The following is a 20,603-nucleotide window of genomic DNA, read 5'->3' as shown; positions in this document are numbered from 1 at the left end:
GGATGAATTTAAAAAAAACATTCGATCGGAACTTATTTTGCAACGCTGCAAATTTTTCATCCGCGGAAAGGAATAAAGTTTTGCAATTTATAAATTTCTTTCTTGTAGAAATATGCATAAATACGTATCCACGTAAATTATGATATATGTATGAAGAATTGTAAAACTTAACTCTGTTACTTTGTTACCTTTTAACTTCAATTTTTATTTTGCATAATGCATATCATTTAACAATGTGTTTTTTTTCCTCATTCAAGTTTTTTTTAATATAATATATAATAATATATCTTTAAATTTTGTTTCTTTTGAAAACAAAATGCTTAGAAAATCACAATTGAGTCTAAAAATCAAACATGAAAATGAAATATTTTATTCTGGATCTGTCGAAATAGTCAGATACCTGTATGTCGGTGCGTGATATATGAATCATGTATCAATATTTTATTAATAAGAAGCAAACATTTTTATTTTATTCTGCACATAATTTTTCATATAAGGCGTAAAAACTGTATAATGTAAAATCTATATGTCTCAATGTCAATGCGGTAATATTTTTTACACATTCCGTTCGGTTATATAATTAGAAACAAGGTGTGTATGTGTGTATGCACATACATATGTGTGTGTGCATGTGTCAACGTATTTTTCATAATTGGTATCAACTGATCGCAATTAATGACACAGAACCTTCCTTGAAGGAGAGATAAGCAATCGCATCGTCGTTTTATGCGAGTTTACACGATGGAGTCTTTCTTTCCAATAAATTACACAGCAGTGATCGAATTTGATGATGATTTTTGGAATCGATTATCAGGCTCATATAATTGACATTTGAATGAAAAGTAGTACATCGATGTACTTTAAATATGCTTCGACTTTAGTGAGAAAGACTGCCCGGAAAGACATTGCTAAATATAGCGCGGACGCGTTTAATAACAAAAGATCAATATATGAAAATTTATTATGTTAAATAATTTTTTCTCTGAAGAAGCTTGTCGCTCGATTACGGATAACAAGCATTTTTTCTCGTTTTGCGTTTGATGTAGTATGTGTACATACACACATATACATACGGGAACATATATGTTTTAATATATGTACAATATGTATTACATTATATTACATTGTATTTAATATATTATATACTAAATCTTAATGTATGTACGATGTGCACGTGTTGTTTACCCGCCTCATGTTCAAAGCAAGCGTTTCTAAAAAAAAAGAATTATATAATAGATGAGCTTTGCTTTAACTTTTTTCCTAACGTTAATTTCTAACATCTCACTCTAATTATTTTTATTATAAAATCGTTATTATACAATTTAATATTATTCTGTACACTAAGCAAATTTATAAAAGAAACGCAAATTAGGATTTCTACAGCTATAATTGTGTGCGTTATATTTGATTATGTACAAATTTACAATTAGCATTATAATATAGAAACTTATATATATATACATATGCGTAGTTAATTTTAGTACAAGATAGAGGCATAGTATTTATACGTTATAAAATCCATTAACAAAAAGAAAAGATCTATTTTTTAAGCTATGCGATGAGAAAGAAAGTGCGAAAGAAGAAAAAATGTAGAATAAAATAAAAGAGGACAAATTTATTATAATTTTCAAAATTATCATCTGTGTACATCTTAATTTATCAAATTCACACATCTTTTTCATCTCTTAAGTAACGTAAGATTTTAAGCATCATCTCGTTAGCATTTTCGGCATCGATAATACGCGATATGCGCGCGCGGTTATCGTGGGCGCGATCGCTCCGAAAAGAATCGCCTTTAATTAATCAGCTGCTGCTACGTGCTAAGAAATAAGAAACGTCACTTACAAGAGTGCATTCAAAAATCCTACTCGCGGAGTAAAGTAGCATTTAATTGACCAATCAAGACAAAGAAATCCTCGCACCGTTCATCCTGATTGGTCAATCGGTCAACATTACCTTTACTTTAGACGTAGGATTTTTGAACGCATTCCGAGAAGATCGATTTAAAGATGGCCGCACCGCGGTCGTCCGATCATCGTATCGCGTCAATCTGAGACGCATCTCTCAGGGACTCCGAGATCGTAGAGCCGAGTTCGAGTCGAGTCGAGCCGAACTGAGTGACGGCCGATCAACGTCAGTGATAGCACACAATTAACAGAGGGTTTGTATCTGGCACAGTCGCGAGAGTGGCCGACTCCTTCGCTTAGACGATGATCTAACGTCTTGCGCGTAATCACGCGATCATGAATTGTCATCAGATATTGAGCGGCGCCTGCAATGCAGGCGATCGCTGTTACGCCGTTGGCTCCGTTGAGGGAATCTCCTTCACCGTAAGTCCATTTCAGCAATTTCAATCATTAACGCGTGTCTCACGATTAATTTAGGCCTCCTCGCGGGCCGTTGTCCGGTATTTCGTAAGCGATCGCACGACGAAAAATACGTACTCTCGCGTTGTGGAAGTCAGCTGATCAAATGACACTTTGATTAGGCGTGTTAAGACATAGGAGACGTCTCCTTCGAATTGACTATTTCCTTCGATGGAAACGTCATATACTTGTCATGTGCTATATATATATATATATATATATATATATATATATATATATATGTTATATCTCTGTTTTATATGTTCTCTATTGACGTGTCACGTTGGATTGTCGATTTTTCTTGTTTTGCAATTACTTGTTAAATCTTGAAAATTTGACTTTTTATCAACGAGAACGCTGATGACGTAGTATATTACAAAGTAAAATTAAGATTTGATATGACGAAAGTATAACAATGTGTAAAAAAAGTTTGCGAAAATATAGAAAATTGAAAAATGTCTACTTTAATTCTAAGTCTAAATCAATTACGATCTATTTATTTTTCACTTAGGCATATGCAGCTGGTTGCAATATTGTGATCTTGGCCAACAACTTTGAACGAGTTCAAATAATTCCTGGGGCTGTACATAATTACATTAGAATCAGTTGTCTGGACTGTAGTACAGATACAGGAAAAATTGCTGCAGCGTATGAAAATCAAGTGTGCATTTTTGAGCCAACACCACTTATACACAGCACTTGTTCACATGTTTGTATTAATATATTTTTCTGTTGTACATAGTGTTAAATATGCATTTATAAGGAGATGTTTAAAGCAGTTTTATCAAATTTTCTTTTATAGCAATTAGAATATAGATGGGTTCAAACAGGTAGTCTGCAAACAGAATCGAACATTACCTCTTTATCATGGAATTTAGAAGGAACAAGATTATTGACAGGTGGCGAATTGTTACAATTATGGCATCAAAATATCATGCCATTTCAAGAAGAACACAGTAAGTTTATTTTCTTATGGATTATTTGTTTCAATATAATGTATACTTTTTAAAAATTTTATATAATTATATGAAAAAAATTATCTATAATTTATGTTAAAAAAAGAAAATGTTAGTATATTCTATGAAAATCTGATTTTATTTGCATGACATATGTATAAAAGACAGATATTCTCATGTGATAAATATTTAATGTTTTATTAATATTTTTAAATATTCAAATTATATATCATGTTACTTGATACAGCAATATTATCTACAGCTACAAAGCCGAAAACATTACAAACAGAAGAAGTCGGCACAACTGGAAACAATCATAATGTTACTGCAAATACTTCTCAGGATCGTGAGTTCATTCTTTTTGAGAATGAACATACAGTGTTGGCATGTTAATATATCATAGCTTTCTTCTGCCACTGCACTGCATCAATTTCTTATGAAAATTAGTCATTTGCATATCTTGTTTGACTGGAATGAGAATTAGAGAATTGAAACAAATGCATTTTGTTTAGGAACACGATCAGAATTATCTTTTCAAAATAATCTTTAATAGAGTTGCTTTTGTTCGCCATAAATTTTGTGTGTCAAAATAGGAGCTTTTGTAACTGATGCTATATTGCAATTGGAATCATGATTTTGTTTTATATAAATATAAGTTGCAAATAAAAGCAAGGATCAATGTGTTTAATTAAAATATTCATATATTCAATCTTTATGCTTGCCATATTTAACACTTTAATTTACACAGATTTTGCTGTTGAACATAATAAATATACATTATTTTAAAACACATTACATAAATATAATTTTATGGAAATGAATATTAAAATGTAATTTAAAAACATTTTATATTTCTTATATTTTTGAGATATTAAACATATTAAGATATTAATTATTAAGATATTAAACACACCATAAATATTAAGCTTTCTTATTTATATTTCAGATATGTGCATCTTGTTGTGACTAAAAACAATTTTAGTACACATTAATACATATATTTACTTTTTAACAGCTGGCACGGTGACATTTTCAATTGGAGGAGAAGCTGAGAGTCCTGGGCCTGGGGACACATTGGCTGCAAATGATCCAGGTGGATGGAATTGTGTGTGGAAATGCCGTACTGCTACACCAGTTCATCTTATGAGTTTTAGTCCTGATGGTACTTTATTCGCAACAACGGGAATGAATGATAGATTGGTGAAAATATGGTTTGAAAACAAGCAATGTATGTATTCGTATTAAATAATGAATGGATGCTCTTACTATATTTATAAGTGGTTATTATTAAGACTTTTTTTTTTTGCTTCTAGTTTTTCCAACAAAAAGCATAGATCATACAAGTTTTTCTCAGTCTGTAGGCAGTGACAATTTTAGTTTCGTTTATGTTGCCCACCCACGCGCTGTAACACATCTTTCTTGGCGCAAGACAAGTAAATATATGCCAAAGTAAGTAGCATATGAAACTTTTCAATGTTTTTGTGAAATCAAATAAAAAGCCATGAGACAATAAAACATTCTATTTTAAAAAATATTATTTATGTGGAGAAAATATTCAGAAATATATTTAGATTAAATTAAAATATACGAATTATTTTAAGTTGGTTAAACTACTAAAGTATTGACCTTTTGTAATAAAAAGAATAAATAATTGATTGAGTTTTATATATACTAAAAAATGTAAGAAACATCTCAATAATTTTTCTTTTGTCATAAATCAGAGGTTCCGTATCTAATATGTTGGTTACCTCGTGTCGCGATAACATTTGTCGAGTGTGGACAGAAACAATACCACCTGAAATTGAAGGACTAGCTAATATGAGTCAATTTGAAGGCTCTGACAGACATGGTCATCATGGCAAACATCGTCATCATAATATGCACAAACATCGATTTATGCAACGGCTGAAACATATGAAGTATGTGAGAAACATATTTTACTCTATAAATATAAAAATATATTTCTTATGAAATAAAATAATGATAATACATAAAATATTCTGTTTATAGAACATGTTTTCATATTCGGCGACATGCTAAACAGCAGCATCAGGCTGGTCATACTGCGCCTACCTTACCAACGCTTCCATCTACGTATTCTGTACATGATTTTCATAATAATTATCAAACTTCTGGTCATTATCCTGGAATGCATTTCCATTTGGCAGCCAGTATCAACGCAGAAACTGGTATAGTATTGATTATTGTTTTATGTATTATAAAAGTTTTTTTTCTTTTTTATATTGTAATATTTAGTAATATTATAATTTTTATTACAATTATGATTATGTACAATTAATATTACAGTTTACATTAATACTTTTATATAATATTCTGTATATTGTTGAAATATTGGTAATCATCAGTGGATAGTATACGTTCATGTTATAGATATACCGCTAGTACCAAGCTTAATTACCGGAGATCCTGAAAGAGAACCGAATTTTATCTTACATTGGTTAAATAACAAAGAAATGCACTTTACCATGCAAGCCGAAAACATATTGCAGGAATTGACTCGTAAAGTAGTCGAAAAAGAGGAAGGCTTACAGCATCAAGAACATACTGAACAAGTAGAACATGATTCTGAAGATGAATGTACACCAAGTACGCATTGAATTTACTCTGAAAATTATCTAAATTGTTAGAAAAAATACAATTGCCAATAATAATAATAATAATGTTCTTTTCAGAAAAGGGAATTCGGCTGCAAACAATTCAGAAACCAGCAGTTGGTGGGCGATCAATGAGTCAAGAAGATCATAGTAGTGATGAACACCATACTGCACATACTACTTCGTCTCATCACAGTTTGGCGCACAGTGTGCACTCTCATCCGAGTCTCAGGTAATTTTCAAAATCTCTTTCTCTTACCTACTATATATTACAGCTCTTTGTATTTTTCATAAAACTAGTAATTTTTATTTACACAAAAAAAAAATTTATATTTAAGATTGTTAACATGTTGCAATTTTTGTTATAGCAATACAACCTCCATTAATTCGATAGCGACAGATGCAACATCCACTATGAATCACGCGCCAGATTCATTAGATACAAAGATAGAAACATTGCTACGCGACTGGCATCATAATCCAGATTTGCTGTTCTCAATTCATCCGATAGACGGGAGCTTTTTGATTTGGCATATCGAATGGTTGGACGAGTATCATCCTGGATCTTTTCGACAAGCGCAGATTTCTTTTTCCACTCGTATTCCGAACGCATTCCCACTTGGCGACGCATCGACAATGAGCCACAATGTATCGATGTATTCTCACAATACCGGTGGGCCGTTATTAAATATCCGCGAAGTTGCAAAATCGTCGACAAAATCAAACGAACCCAACGAAGTCGTGACTCCTTTACCCAGCCTTATAGAACAAGACGAGGAGCAATCCACTTTAACATCGAAAGCTGGTCAAGAGCTATTGAAAAATATAGAAAGTACAGACGATCAGAATCAAACGAAAGCCGAGGCTAATGCGGAGAATAATAAAAATGGGCACGAAGCAGATTTATTGGCTCATCCTAGTCCGATTGTTTCCATGGTGTCAAAGCACTCGAACGGTACTTTGAATTTGTGGCAGTTGACGTTTGCGGATAAAACAAAATTTTCACAAGTATTGAGCATAGGACACGCGTGTAGAGCTTCCGGACACCGCTTTCGTGTAAACGACATCACGTGTCATCCCGTCTTACCTTTACTTGTGACAACCTCTCATCATAATATACCCGAATTTTCTGGTGCACAATCAACGGAATCTAATGAAAACGTTAGTGGTAAGCATGACACCTCGAAGAATAAGGATATCATGTCGCCTACCGGCTTTTGCAGCGAACTGATATTATGGCGAGTAGACGCAGTGGGGCCCTTGTCGAAGAGCGGCGGAGTTTCCGAATTGGCGCGTATTAATTCACCTGAGATATCAGCGTTCAGTAATGTAGCTTGGATTCCGACACTACTGCCAAGCACGACGCTGGGTAATCTATCTAATTCTCCTAGTGCTTGTTTTGTAGCTAGCGACGGAGAATGCTTAAGAGTCTATCAGGCTGTCATTGACGCTAGAACATTACTGGCGGAAGTGTCCATCAGCGAGAGAAGGAGCCGAATGATGGATTCCATGGCCAGTCTCTCGACGGATATGTCATCGGATGATGGTGTCAGACATTCGATTCACGATAGAATAAAGATAGTGTCTCAACAATCAACCGCGAGACCGGGATGTGTTATACAACTGGACGCTATCGCCGATGCTACTCACGATTGGCAAAACACGCAGTTTCTTCACGTCTTTCAAGAGCAACTGATCACGGGTGAGAGAAGCGATGAGAAGCAGCCCGGTGTCGATATGTCTGCCAATGATCTGGGACTCATGGAATCCACATTGGATGCTATGGTCGATTTGCAGCAATCGGCGATTTTCGAGGAGCCGTTCTACATAGTAGTTCTGGAACGAACGCAACAGGGTACTACTGTGCATATGTGGCGATTAGTGATAGCGTCGCAACCGGAAACTTCCGGTCTATCGGGTTCGATGATGTACGTGCCAGATTCTCATCTGGTTCAGGACGAAGATGATGAGGGAACGCCTGGTAGATTAAGCCACGTGGAAGGTAGACGATCGCGCAGAGCTAGTCAAACTGGTGGTCGAAGTCGTCGTGAGAGTCAGGCCGACTTGGATTCGACATTCTTGCCTCGTCGTCATCAGAATAGCCACGTTCTCATCACTACTACGAAGGTCTGCACGCAAGAATTACCGTTGCCTGACGGAGTGGAAGTGATTCATGCTGCACCCGCGGCGGGACACTTAAGTAGTTCCTCAATATATCCCGCCTGCTTTGCGCCATACATCATTGTAACAGCGTGCAGCGACAGCACCGTACGTTTTTGGAAGTGTAAGGTGACGAAGAGGCCAGACGACAAACTCGATTACGAGTGGTGTGAGTGGGAGATGATCAGAAAGGATCAGGAATCGACTATCGACATCACTGGTCAACCGTTGAACATAAGCGCGGCCTACAGCGGACGTATCGCCTGTGCCTACAAGTATGGAAAATCATTTACGCGTCCAACGAAGAACGATCCGGATTCGCGTTACGTGAATCTCTGCGTTGCCATATACGAATGCGAGAGCACAGGAGGCAGCGAGTGGATTCTGGAAGATACGATTCATCTGAAGAATATTCATCTGCCGCGAATACCAGTGGATCAGCATTTGGATCTTAGTTATTTATACGACAGTAGATTTTTGCAGAAGAAACAACGGCTCACACAGGTATTGCAGACTCTTAGTCACGAGGATATAAGATCTTCAAGAAATGGGGAAAATGGCGATTCCACAAAGTCGAATGCTGGCCTGTTAGCAGTCCCGTCATTCAGTACGTTGCAATCTTTACGAAAATCAATCATAGAGAACGGCAACACGTGCCCTCTCACACAAAAGCATCTGGTGCAACTCGACTGGGTATCGAAAGAAGATGGCTCGCATATTCTAACTGTCGGTGTCGGTTCTAAGATTATGCTATTCACACCAGTGTGCTCGGATCTGGCGCAGGCTAATATGAAAGCAATGAAAGAATCTCAAAGCAATAACAGGCCGATACTGCGAAAGACCTCGTCTCTGGCACAACCGCAGTTTGTTGACGAAATTCGATGGATGAAATTGCGCAAGATCGAGTTAACGACGGCAGACGGTCTGCCCCCGCTACCTATGCAAATATCTTGGGTACGAGATGGCATTTTGGTTGTCGGCATGGACTCCGAAATGCACGTATATTCACAATGGAAACCAAATCCGAGAAACGACTGCTTCCATTCGAATCTACAGCATCAGGAGTCCGACGAGTTTCAAGCGAGTCGAAATCTACGTGACGAAGATTTACGCACGTTGGCGCACGAGACATCCCAGAGACGATTGGCCAATGTGTCCTCCATGCCGCATCTATCACGCGTCAGCAGCATTAATCTAACAATGTTAGACGCAAAAAAGAAGCGCGGTATACAGAATGAGAACTTGAGCTTTGACTACATGCCGGATTATGGATTGTTCGAGGCGTCGAGGATAGCTTGCCCAGTTTTACCGCAGTATCATCCCAAGCAGTTGATGGAACTGTTGAATTCGGGTAAAATTAGATGGGTAAAGGCTATATTGGCACATCTGGTACGATGTATCGGCAGTTCCTGCTCCCTGCGGGCCGACGACGAGAATCTGGTGAAGCAGCGCAATTGGTCGCGATCGAGAACGATGTCGGTGAGTTATGTGGGCACGACGTCGCCATTGGAACCGAGAGGTTCGACCACGCAGATACCGGAAGAATTGACGCTGGACTACGCGGAGATTACATCCATTTCACCCCTGCCGTTGTGGACTCTGTTAATGGCCGACAAGGAAACCAATTTGCCGCATCAGCAGAGCGAGGACAAGCATGATTACAACGAATTATTCGACAGCAATTTGGACGAGGGAGATTCGTTGGACGATATGCTCGAGGAGGATTACGAGTGTTCGCGGCAGAAGGATCGACGATCCTCGGTGCCAGAAAGGCAAGGGATATCTCACTTTGGTCCTAGACAAGGAAGATTGCTGTCGCGCCTCCTGACTCATACTCATCTTCCGGGATTATCCAGTCTAGATCAGATGCATCTGCTCGCTCTGGCGGATACCGTGTCGACGTGTAATGTCGACTTTGCGGAGAGATTTGCAATTGATGCGGCCAAGAACGCGATCGCTAAGGAAAATCTAACGGGTATCCCGGATGGCGAAACCGTCTCCACTGATTCGCTGGATGATTGTGGTCTCAGATTTCTTTTAGCAATGAAACATTACAATTATCTAATACGTTGCTTGCCGTTGGCACAACGAGCACAATTTCAGAAACAGGGAATTGCATCGAATAACCTGGTGTGGGCATTTCATTCCGAATCCGAAGAGGAGTTACTGGGATTGATTCCGTCTTATGCTAAAGGTCAACCAAAGTGGTCTGTGCTGAAAGAGCTCGGTGTTGGTTGGTGGATCAGGAGTAACACGGTGCTTAAGAAATGCGTGGAGAAAATAGCGAAGGCCGCTTTTCAGTTTAATCAAGATCCTTTAGATGCGGCTATTTATTACTTGGCGATGAAGAAGAAGAATTTAGTTTGGGGTCTATTTAGGAACAAACGGGATGACCGAATGACTACCTTTTTCGCGAATAATTTCGCTGAAAATCGATGGAGAAAGGCAGCACTGAAAAACGCTTTTGCTCTACTCGGAAAACAACGATTCGACCACGCGGCCGCGTTCTTTTTGCTGGCTGGTGCACTGAAAGATGCTATTGACGTATGCCTAAACAAACTAAATGATATTCAACTCGCAATGGTGATAGCCAGACTCTACGAGAACGACACGTCATCTCCTAATATGAGGAGATTGCTGTACGAAGAGATTTTAGGCTGCGACAAAGATGGACAAAATCAGGATATGAGTAAAGTGCATCCTGACCCATTCTTGCGTAGCATGGCTCTGTGGCTTTTGAAGGATTATTCCGGCTCTCTTAATACTTTGCTTCTGACCAATGTTGGTCATATGCACCCGCAGTATAATGATGAATCTGATAAACCAGAAGGAACGACAGGTAAACTTATATTTTGAGACGTTTTTGCATATTACTCTTGAATAACATCTTGTCTCCTTTCATTTCAGCGAATCCAAATGTCTTCAATTTTTATGTTTATCTTCGTACACATCCATTGTTAATTAGACAGTATATCGCGTCTACTGCACAAGATAAGAAAAAAGGGCATTCGGTGGTGATCTCAGGATTCAGTTATGGTACAGAAACTAAAAGTCAACCAGACAAACAGCTGATGTTGGAAGATACTATTACACCATTGGAAAGGCAACTGTATTTTACAACAGCACACGCACATTTCAAGGCTGGCTGTCCAGCCCTCGCTCTTGAAGTCTTATCCAAATTACCTAATAAAGTTATGGAAACAAATGGTGAAGACTCTCCAAGTAAGTAAATATGTACACATTAAAAATATTTGTAAATTCTGAATTGAAATTGTTAACATTCTTCTATTCCAATAGGCTTATTAAACAGTCCAAGTAAGTCTAGAGCTCAAGATGCTCAAATAGATACTGGTATCATTAATTGGGGAAGTGAAGCCAATGGAGTAAGTAATAATAAAGGTATGTATCATTATTCTATGTGAAATATGTTAAGAATTCTCTTCTATGAAAGAAAAATATTGTTTTTCTTTTATAGAAGCTGCTGCCTCTCTGGATTGGAATTCTTCGTCATTTGATTGGTCCCAAAGTGCCGGACGTGTAGAGGATAAATTAGAATTGAACTGGGATGATGATGATGATGCAGGCGATGGTGAGGACGCTGATAGCCCTCCGATGACCATGAAATTTGATAAGAAAGAGCCAGATAATGCATACAACTTAGAGAATGATAACAGTAAGAGCTCATCTTCTCTCTATTATAAATTATACTAATTATGTTGACTGTTAATTAAAATATTGATATTTTAAAAGATGTAGCAAAGTCAGCTGGTCAGTTGGATATCATGGCGCAACAACTGAAATTCGTAGCTTGCCTGAAAATCTTGATGGAGGAATTATCCACATTAGCGACTGGTTTCGAAGTAGACGGCGGTCAACTGCGATATCAACTGTATGTGTGGTTGGAACGAGAAGTAGACGCATTGAGGCAGCTGTGCAGCTACAGTACTAACGCAGACGGAGATGTGAACAACGTGACAGAGTGTAATTTTTTTAAATTTTGTTTACACATAATGTTAAAAGTGATATTGATAACAGTTTTGAAATTTCTTCATAATAGAAGCTAACAGAAGAATAATTTTCAGACGAAGGCGGTATGGTTGATGATGTGCCGCCGTACAAGCCTGGTGAACAACCGACTTTGCATCAAATATTAGTAGCAGAAAAGTTAGACTTTGAGGCTAAAGTACAAAGAGCTGTTAAAAGGAAGAAATGGCTGAAAGGTGAGTTAAACTAATTTTATTTTTTTATTATTTAATTATTTTAATTAAAAAACAAATTTACAATAAGTATCTTGTGATTTTCAGCTAATGAAACATTATTAAGAACATTATTATCGTATTGTTCGTTGCACGGTGCATCGGGTGGCGGCTTAGCGTCGGTAAGAATGGAATTGGTACTCTTGCTGCAGGAATTGCAACAAGAAAAGACTCAACAGCAATTGCTCAGTCCCCTTCCTTTCCCCACTACTCTACCTTTATTAAGTGCCAGCGTTGCCTGCAATAAAACTGTCGTAGCTGATCCAGTTCGACATCTGCAGGTTTGTCAAAATTCTTATACATTTTCTCTCTTATCTCATTTTCTATCGATATCTAAGACTATTGTTTTTTGCAGTCTCTCGCACATGACATGCTGCAGACATTGGTAGAGCTTCGAAATCCGCCGATGCCTAACAGGAATACCCATTACTGTGAAGTATTCATCATGAGAGATCTAGCAGTGGCGCTTAGTGCTTGTATCTATCAATCGCTTTGTGATTCGGACACGTTTGTTATGAAGCATCACCAGCCAGAGAGGTAAGCCATATGTTTTATTTTATAATTAAAATGATTAATTTTTGTGCAGAGTATTCCAAAAAAGACACCGGATATTTATATGTTAATTATATTTCTCAGTTTCCCGACGGTCACGGAAGTAGAAACGTCTTCAGGTGGTCACTTGGTAGCTTCAAATAGGTATCATCGACGTTATTCGACGGATGACGGTGTATGCATAACTACTTCGCCTGCCAAGTGGCCGGGAGTGACAAATTTACGCGCATTGCTCGCTCGAGAAAAAGACGAGGATACTCCGAAACTAAATATTTTGCTCTGCGAAGCTTTCGTGGCAACATACATGAGTCTCTTCATTTATGCTCTGTCGAGTTGTGACAGTCACATTTTGTATAGACTTGTTGGACAGCACTTTGATAATAACACGTGGTCTTCTCTCTTTGGCGGTGGAGTGAAAAAGTTGTTGCGCGTAGCGAGTACCACTAGCAGCCAGGTATGATTGATCTTTGTATGATGTGTGTTTCACAAATATTGATTTTATATTTCTTTTTGTCTTTTTACAAGGGCGGTAACACGAATAGCGTTGAGCGGACCGATAGTGTGACGAGCGAGATCCAAAGTACCGCCAGTGGAATGTGGAATACTATGACGTCATTGACCAAACAACGCGTTAAGCTGAATATGAAACTGTTGGGACAATTTACAGGTCAACAGCCAAATATGAAGGAGGATAAACCTACGTATAGGGAACAGTTTGTTTCACCGCAAATGAGCATGATTTCCTATTTTCTCATGAAGGTTGGATATTGAGAAAGATTTTATATGTCACATCGCCATCTTCCTATTTATTTCATCATTATAACTATAACTGTATGTTATTTTTCCAGCCACGCATAGAGACTGAATACGCGGAAGAAATTGATTACGATTCTTCTGATTCCGCGGTGTCCGATTTAGATTCTACAGACGACGAAGAAGATGTATTCGACACGAGTTCAAAGCCAAAGAACAAACCAAAGGATAATACTGAGCATAGTAATTCTAATTCGTATAGTTGGAGTGTGATGAGATTAGCGATAGTTAAAATACTTCAGCAGCAATTACAAGACTTTTTAAACATTGCTGGCATAGAGATGCAAGGTACATAAAGATATTGTGAGAGATTTTTCTCTTTAATATCTTTTAAATCTTGATTTGAAAATTATTGAATTAATATACAATAAAGGTGGCAATAAAATGATACGTTATTTTAGAATTACCCGTAAGTAGTCCGCTAATCCACGGAACACTGGGCATTGTTGCACAGTGGCAAGACTCATTGCGCGAAGAATTGGAACTTAGGGGCCCACCGTCAGCGACTTATATACCTGGATGTGCGCCGGATCCCTCTCCTACGCCTGGAAAGCCAGCAATTCACAAGTACCGATCGTTATTGGAGAAAGGAAATACTCCCTTTAAGTGAGTACGAGATAAAATTTTTCGTTTAGCTACAAATAAAAAATTTAGATCAGAAAGAGGGATATTAAACACAAAGATATTCTAAATGAATTTCAGTACACGATTGGCATCCGCAGCGCCTACTAATCGTCTATGGTGTTATTTAGTTAGACAAGAATTGGTTCAGGATATTTTCATTCGCGCAGTGTTCGGGAAACGAAGATCCCTGTCGACAATACTTGAAAATAGCCAATCAGTTGTTGATAGCGTACATCGTGGAACTGGAGAAGATAAGGGTAGCGATAGTGGCACTACAAGCTTACCGGAACCAGTCAGGATCATTCATAAGGAGCAAGATAGCATCAGTGCCTTCTGTCTTAATCAGGTATTTTAAAATCTTATTTCAAGTAGTTTTTTTTTTTTATAAATAAAGTTTCTAAGAAAATTTATGGATTGTTTTAAATATATGTAGTTTATCTAGATAAGAGCTACATTAATATGCGATTGTAATGATTTTACATAGGTAAACCCAGGTTTAATGGCCCTTGCTACACCTCGGGAAGTTCAAGAAATGAACATTTCCCTACTCCTAGAACTTCCATCATGGCTGGAAGACGAATGCGAATTCGATATTATCAACTTGACTAAGCAACCTGACCCAGAGCCTGTACAGCCAACCAGTTTCTTAGTTATACAGGTACAGTTTAAAACACAATACTATTATATTAACACAATAATAGATTTTGTATTTTACATTACACATTATTTGCAGACAGCAGCAGATCGTCCTTTACTGGCACAGAGTCCTCAAGCAAATAGTCCTCAACCTCATTCAGGTATAGCCAGTCAGAGTGGACGTGGCGCGAGTGTGGTGAGTTTTTTTTATGACATCGTGATTTACATATTAAATAATGTTGCTTTCCTTTATCAAGACTTTCCTTGCTTTTTTGGTACAAATAATTCTATAACTTACAGTAGATAAAATAGTATATCATAAATTAAAAGATAATTATTTTTTCTTTAAAAATTAATGAAATGTTTCAACTTGTGGTACAATCTTAATTATGTGATAAGTCGAAGATGAAGCATTTGAATCTTGTAAATATAACTCGATTTTTTAATTTATGTAAAGCATTCAATTTTCTTTTTAATTTGTTATTTATATGATTGCGCTATACTTATTGTTTGACAATATTGTAATTTTTGAATGTTGAGTCAATCCCAAAGCTAATAAGATGAAATGCATTTTATTTTTTTTATGTTAGATTTATTTTTTTTTATTCACAGAATTTATTTTTGAATGTAATTGTATTCACTATATATATATATATATATATATATATATATATATATATATATATATATATATATATATCTCACAATATAGATTATATTTGAATATACATGTGCGTGCGTGAGTGTGAAAAATATGCAATTAATTATTATCGCGCAAGAGATTGCAAATCCATTAATTAATTCACGTGTAGAGAGCTTGACTTGTCATAATTAAGAGATTATTTTCAAAATTAATATACAAATCCCAAGCAGCTTATAAATATCTGGCTACAGGAGATTCCTATTAACACAGCGGATTATATAAGGAATTTTTAACAAGCTTATATAGAGCAAGGATATATGTCGAGTTAAGTAGGAAGTGTGCTGTTCATCTGGAATATTCCAAGAATCTTCCAAGAATCATCGTATATGTGTATCAAGTCTTTGCATATACATTGTATATTTGTCTGTTTGACATCACTTTGTCACTAGACAGCGCGTGTTCTCATTTTCGATATACGAAAATAATAATATTATTAGGCAATACTTGTGCATTTACATTCAGACTGACGGGAGTAGCAATATCTTGCACCAAAGAGAAGAGATGTGTGACTACATATGACTATAAATAAATTTTACATTCATTGCATGATATATATATATTGAGACAAAAACATGCACTGTGTCTCACGTATCAGGATACAGCTGGATTTGCAAGGCTTGTTCGTTTTATTGCAATAAATGTCAGAAAAACAGATTTACTCGTTATATCTGTTTAAAATTGAAAAAGCTTGTTTAATAATAACTTGTGTAACAATGATTATTTTTTTTTCAATGGTTTTGTAAAATACTTATAATGCCAATCAATTAAATAGTACAGAGCAGCTTTATTATATAGAATTTTTTTTCCTTTTAATGGCTATACATATAAAGATAAAAGATACATATCGCCAGACAAGCCTTGCAGCCTGTGAATGTGGTGTATTGGGATAGGGTAGCACAAAAGTGGTGACGGAGACAATGTTGCTTGTTCAATGCTTGCCTAACATCTAACTCGGTCTGCGTCACTGAACTGGCGGCTCATTCGCTCGCTCAGATGAAGGGGATGCCTGCTTTTCCTGGCTCCCACGACCTGCGTTTCTGTCAATTTGTTGCCGATAGGAGCAAACACTTGTTAAAGCCGGTGAGATTTACATCTAACAAGACCCTATAGTCTATCCTAGTCTGCAAATTTCATATTTAACTTTTTTTCGGTAACAAGCAGATATCTCTGATTTGTAATATATTAAAGACACAGAAAGTTTATATAGTTCGAATATAAAGATTTGAAATTAAAAAGAATTATTGAAATTGTTGCATACTTTTAATGATTCTTTAGATATATTGCAAGTCAGATATATTTTGAACTTTTCAACAAGACCTTGCAGCTCAATCGTAAGGCCTGATTTTAGAAACATTTAGCCATTATCGTTTTGTCTAAGAGCTCATAGCAACATGCACAGTGCATTGGTTTGTATTTTTCTTTGCTTGTACATTATCAATATAACCATAATATAGAAATATAATAGAAAAGTTTTATAAGATTATATTACCATATTCTCAATTGGCAATTGGTGTTTCATCTGCTCTTAGATTGTTATAGACGTTATTTTTATAGCTGATGAGTAAAACTCACTGTTCTTATCACAAGTATTACATCAAATATTTACATTTGTAAATTAATGTAAATTACATATAATTGACATATAATATTAATGAATATTGGAACATTTAAATGCATGTATTATCGTTTAAATTTCTTCAAATTAATTATGTATGTTTAAATTTTCCATCTCGATAATGTATCTAGTTAATGTATCTTTTAAATATTACGCTTTTCTTCATCTTCTCGGTGCGAGAATGCGTGAAACTTGGATATGTCTATCAATGTTTTATTGTATAATATTATCATACCACATTCATATACATGTTCACACGTTAATTCAACATCTGCAAGACGCGCTAACCGCTAGAGATCAACGTTAGAACTTTGCAAGCTAATGGGTCGAAAAGCAGTTTCCTGCCGAATATTACTTGCAAAATCAGAAACTCGCTGCAATGTTTAAAACGCATGCTACGTGTCCATTATGCAACTTCATTAAATCTAATTTGTGTTGATGCAACACTCAAAAATATGCGTTAAATACCTTTAATATTGTCGCAGTATTGTGTTCATCAAGTTAGTTCAATTTTGCTGGAATATATAAATGTATCATATTCTTGTTTATATTATCTCAAATCTCTCTCTCTTTCTAATCTCGTCAATTTAATGAACCGTCCACATTTTTTCCAACAGATCCTGAAACACAAAATTGACGGCATTAGAAGAATCTCTTCCCATCCGCTCTTACCGCTATGTGAGTATATACTTATATTCTACGTGTTATGATACGTGTACAAATACAGATTAGACATTTTTTATAAGTATGAAATTAAGGAAAAACTTTACAAGTGATCTAAAAAGTCTGTTTTCTTTTTGCATGGTGATGCCACAGATTTGACCGGATCGCAGGATGGCTCTGTGTCTTTATGGGAGTGGGGACATCAGACGGCAGTCGCGACTCCGAGAGCGCCTGGCACTTTCGCCAAAGTGACCCGCGTGCGATTCTCACAGCACGGCAACAAGTTCGGAGTAGCCGATTCCGATGGTCACTTGAGTCTGTTTCAAGTGGCGTGTCGGGAAGGAACGGCTCGACCATTCTTCGTAAGAACTGTCGCATTCCGCTTAAAGTCTTACTATTGAAAATACTTGTTTATTGTTGAAATCTGTTTTAGACTTATCAGTGTCACAGCAAAGTTACCTCAGACTTTGTCTTCCTCGGTGCGTGCAGTCTCGTGGCGACTGCCGGTCACGGCTCAGAAGGACGAAATGTAGCACTATGGGATACGTTACTTCCACAAAACAAATCTCTCGTACAAGGTACGAATAATAATCACCCGAAAAATTACTCTATTTGCACTTTAATGGATAAGGTAATGGATAATCTTCTAATATCTCTCCTGTAATCATGATAATCTGATTGTGTCGTCAGGTTTTATGTGTCACGAGCAGGGAGCCAGCGCGTTAATCCTGGCGCCACAACATCAATTGCTGATTAGCGGCGGCAAGAAAGGCGATATCAATATATTTGATGTGCGGCAACGACAACAAAGGCATAGATTCCAGGCGCACGAGTCAGCTATCAAGTGTTTGGCGCTTGATCCGCATGAAGAATTTTTCGTTAGCGGAGCAGGTGATGGTGATATTAAGGTAAATAAATCTTATTTTCTCAAATCGCAACTCTCTTTCTAATGAAATACAATTCTGTTTATTCAATAACAATAAATCTCATTCGCAGATATGGGGTTTGACCGTCCATTCTCTTCTCTACTCGTTTCCTGGTGAACACCCACGGTCTAGTTTCTTTAAAAATATAGGACAGGTACTGTATCAATTTATTTTAATCGCAACGCTGGAATAATAATGTAATCATTTTGTTGTCCAGGGCGTTACCCAATTACACGTGGACTCTGCGGGCCGATTGTTTTCATGCGGAGCAGATGGTTCGATGAAAGTTCGTCAACTGCCAGAACGCGATTGTGTAATACAAACGCTTTATTAGGATTAAAAAGATGATAAAAGAGAGAAACGATTACCGTGTAAGTATATTATGTGAAAGAGCCGATATTTATTGATTATATATATATATATATATATATAGATATACACACCATACGAAAGGCGAATTGTTAAAGCAATTCATTGATTGCTATTGTATAATACATCTACATTACTTTTACATACAACTGTGCAAATAATACAATGTTCCTTTGCATGGCTAGTATGTTGTGTTGATAAACTAAACGGATGTTATTTATATACATACATACATATATATATATATATTTGTTTTATTAAACTACTTTATTATATATATGATAAAGTAGTAAATCCTGCACGAATATTGTTGTTGTTGTCCAAAATTGAAGCTCTTGTAAACATAGTAAAACTGTAATCTTAGATAGCGTGTCCAAGTGTTCCCCCTGATTTAAAAAAAAAAAAGGAAAAGAAAAAACCAAAGCAACGCGACATATACGAAATACACAAGTAACCGTAGTGCCGAGATGGTTGCGATGTTAGAACGGCACTATCCTAAAGTGTATTTCGTATGGAGCATATAGTGCTACATATAATGTATACATGATCATTCCTTTCTCACATGAAAGTAATATTGAACGATTCGATAAATTATATGTAATAATCTACGTACCTTCATATTTTATAATATGTAATATATGTAATATTTATAAATCAGTTGAGAAATGAATTTTATTGTTTAGCAGCGGATAATTAAAACGACGATTTAACCGATCTTTGCAGCGGTTATTGACTATAGTGAAATGTGAGATATTTCTTTATCCTAAAGAGAAACATTATAGGTTTCTGTGTATTATTTGTTGAAATAGAAACGTGTGCAATGTAAGTTATTGTTGTACAATATACGTTCGATAACTTGGCTCGAACCTCCAAGTATTCCAAAATACTCCTCTTCGATACTTTTTCATCATCGCCACTTTGTGATGTGTGTATATGTATATACATACATACATACATATATATATATATATACACACACATACATACACACACCCACAATAAAATATGCAGAAGTAATAAATTGGGCAACAATTAAAATACTATAATATAAAAAAATTTGGCAATTTTTTGAATAATGAATGAAATCTGTGTCACAGTATATACTGTGTCTGTGTTGCCTTCTGATAAACTCTGTTTCTTTTGAATGTGTAATATACTTAATAATTATAATGATAATAATTAGAAAACAGCATATTGCTGTATAATATATTATTATATCTTACTGTGTAATAGCTTATCTTTTATCATATATGTTATGCAGTATTGCAATAAAATTATATACTTTATTGCAATAGTGTAATTATTTACCAGCGATATATAAATGATAGGATAATGAATCAAAGTTTTCC

General features: G+C 36.2%; 1 protein-coding gene across 7 annotated transcripts; it reads left to right on the top strand.

Moving 5' to 3' along the window:
* Window positions 1-2,009: 2,009 nt before the first annotated feature.
* Rbcn-3a (rabconnectin-3 alpha) lies at window positions 2,010-20,140 on the top strand. 7 transcript variants are annotated; one of them, XM_072887096.1, is made up of 32 exons: window positions 2,010-2,330; window positions 2,878-3,075; window positions 3,169-3,322; window positions 3,585-3,668; window positions 4,338-4,550; window positions 4,636-4,771; window positions 5,044-5,241; window positions 5,333-5,511; window positions 5,714-5,929; window positions 6,016-6,169; window positions 6,306-10,936; window positions 11,005-11,319; window positions 11,395-11,496; window positions 11,573-11,770; window positions 11,848-12,078; window positions 12,180-12,317; window positions 12,402-12,634; window positions 12,709-12,890; window positions 12,990-13,359; window positions 13,431-13,664; window positions 13,754-14,006; window positions 14,120-14,324; window positions 14,421-14,688; window positions 14,827-15,000; window positions 15,076-15,174; window positions 16,675-16,761; window positions 17,914-17,974; window positions 18,113-18,321; window positions 18,393-18,537; window positions 18,650-18,867; window positions 18,956-19,039; window positions 19,103-20,140. In XM_072887096.1, exons 1-32 carry the CDS (start codon window positions 2,244-2,246, stop codon window positions 19,217-19,219), a joined length of 10,173 nt encoding a protein of 3,390 aa, XP_072743197.1. In that variant the 5' UTR covers window positions 2,010-2,243; the 3' UTR covers window positions 19,220-20,140. The 7 variants fall into 7 exon arrangements, with proteins under 7 accessions (XP_072743197.1, XP_072743179.1, XP_072743188.1 ...); XM_072887078.1 differs by having other exon boundaries at window positions 5,696-5,929; XM_072887087.1 differs by having other exon boundaries at window positions 3,570-3,668.
* Window positions 20,141-20,603: the final 463 nt, after the last annotated feature.

Source organism: Anoplolepis gracilipes, chromosome 1 (genome assembly GCF_047496725.1).
Source record: "Anoplolepis gracilipes chromosome 1, ASM4749672v1, whole genome shotgun sequence".
Classification (NCBI taxonomy): domain Eukaryota; kingdom Metazoa; phylum Arthropoda; class Insecta; order Hymenoptera; family Formicidae; genus Anoplolepis; species Anoplolepis gracilipes.
The sequence above is the reverse complement of the archived record's forward strand: the minus strand, read 5'-3'. Positions and strand labels throughout refer to the sequence as shown.

Excerpts from the sequence above, each read along its gene's own strand:
- Rbcn-3a (XM_072887069.1), top strand. The coding sequence starts at position 2,244 with ATGAATTGTCATCAGATATTGAGCGGCGCCTGCAATGCAGGCGATCGC. Across the intron at positions 14,325-14,420 it reads AAAGGAAATACTCCCTTTAA|TACACGATTGGCATCCGCAG; the intron begins GTGAGTACGAGA and ends AATGAATTTCAG. Across the intron at positions 18,538-18,649 it reads AAACAAATCTCTCGTACAAG|GTTTTATGTGTCACGAGCAG; the intron begins GTACGAATAATA and ends TTGTGTCGTCAG.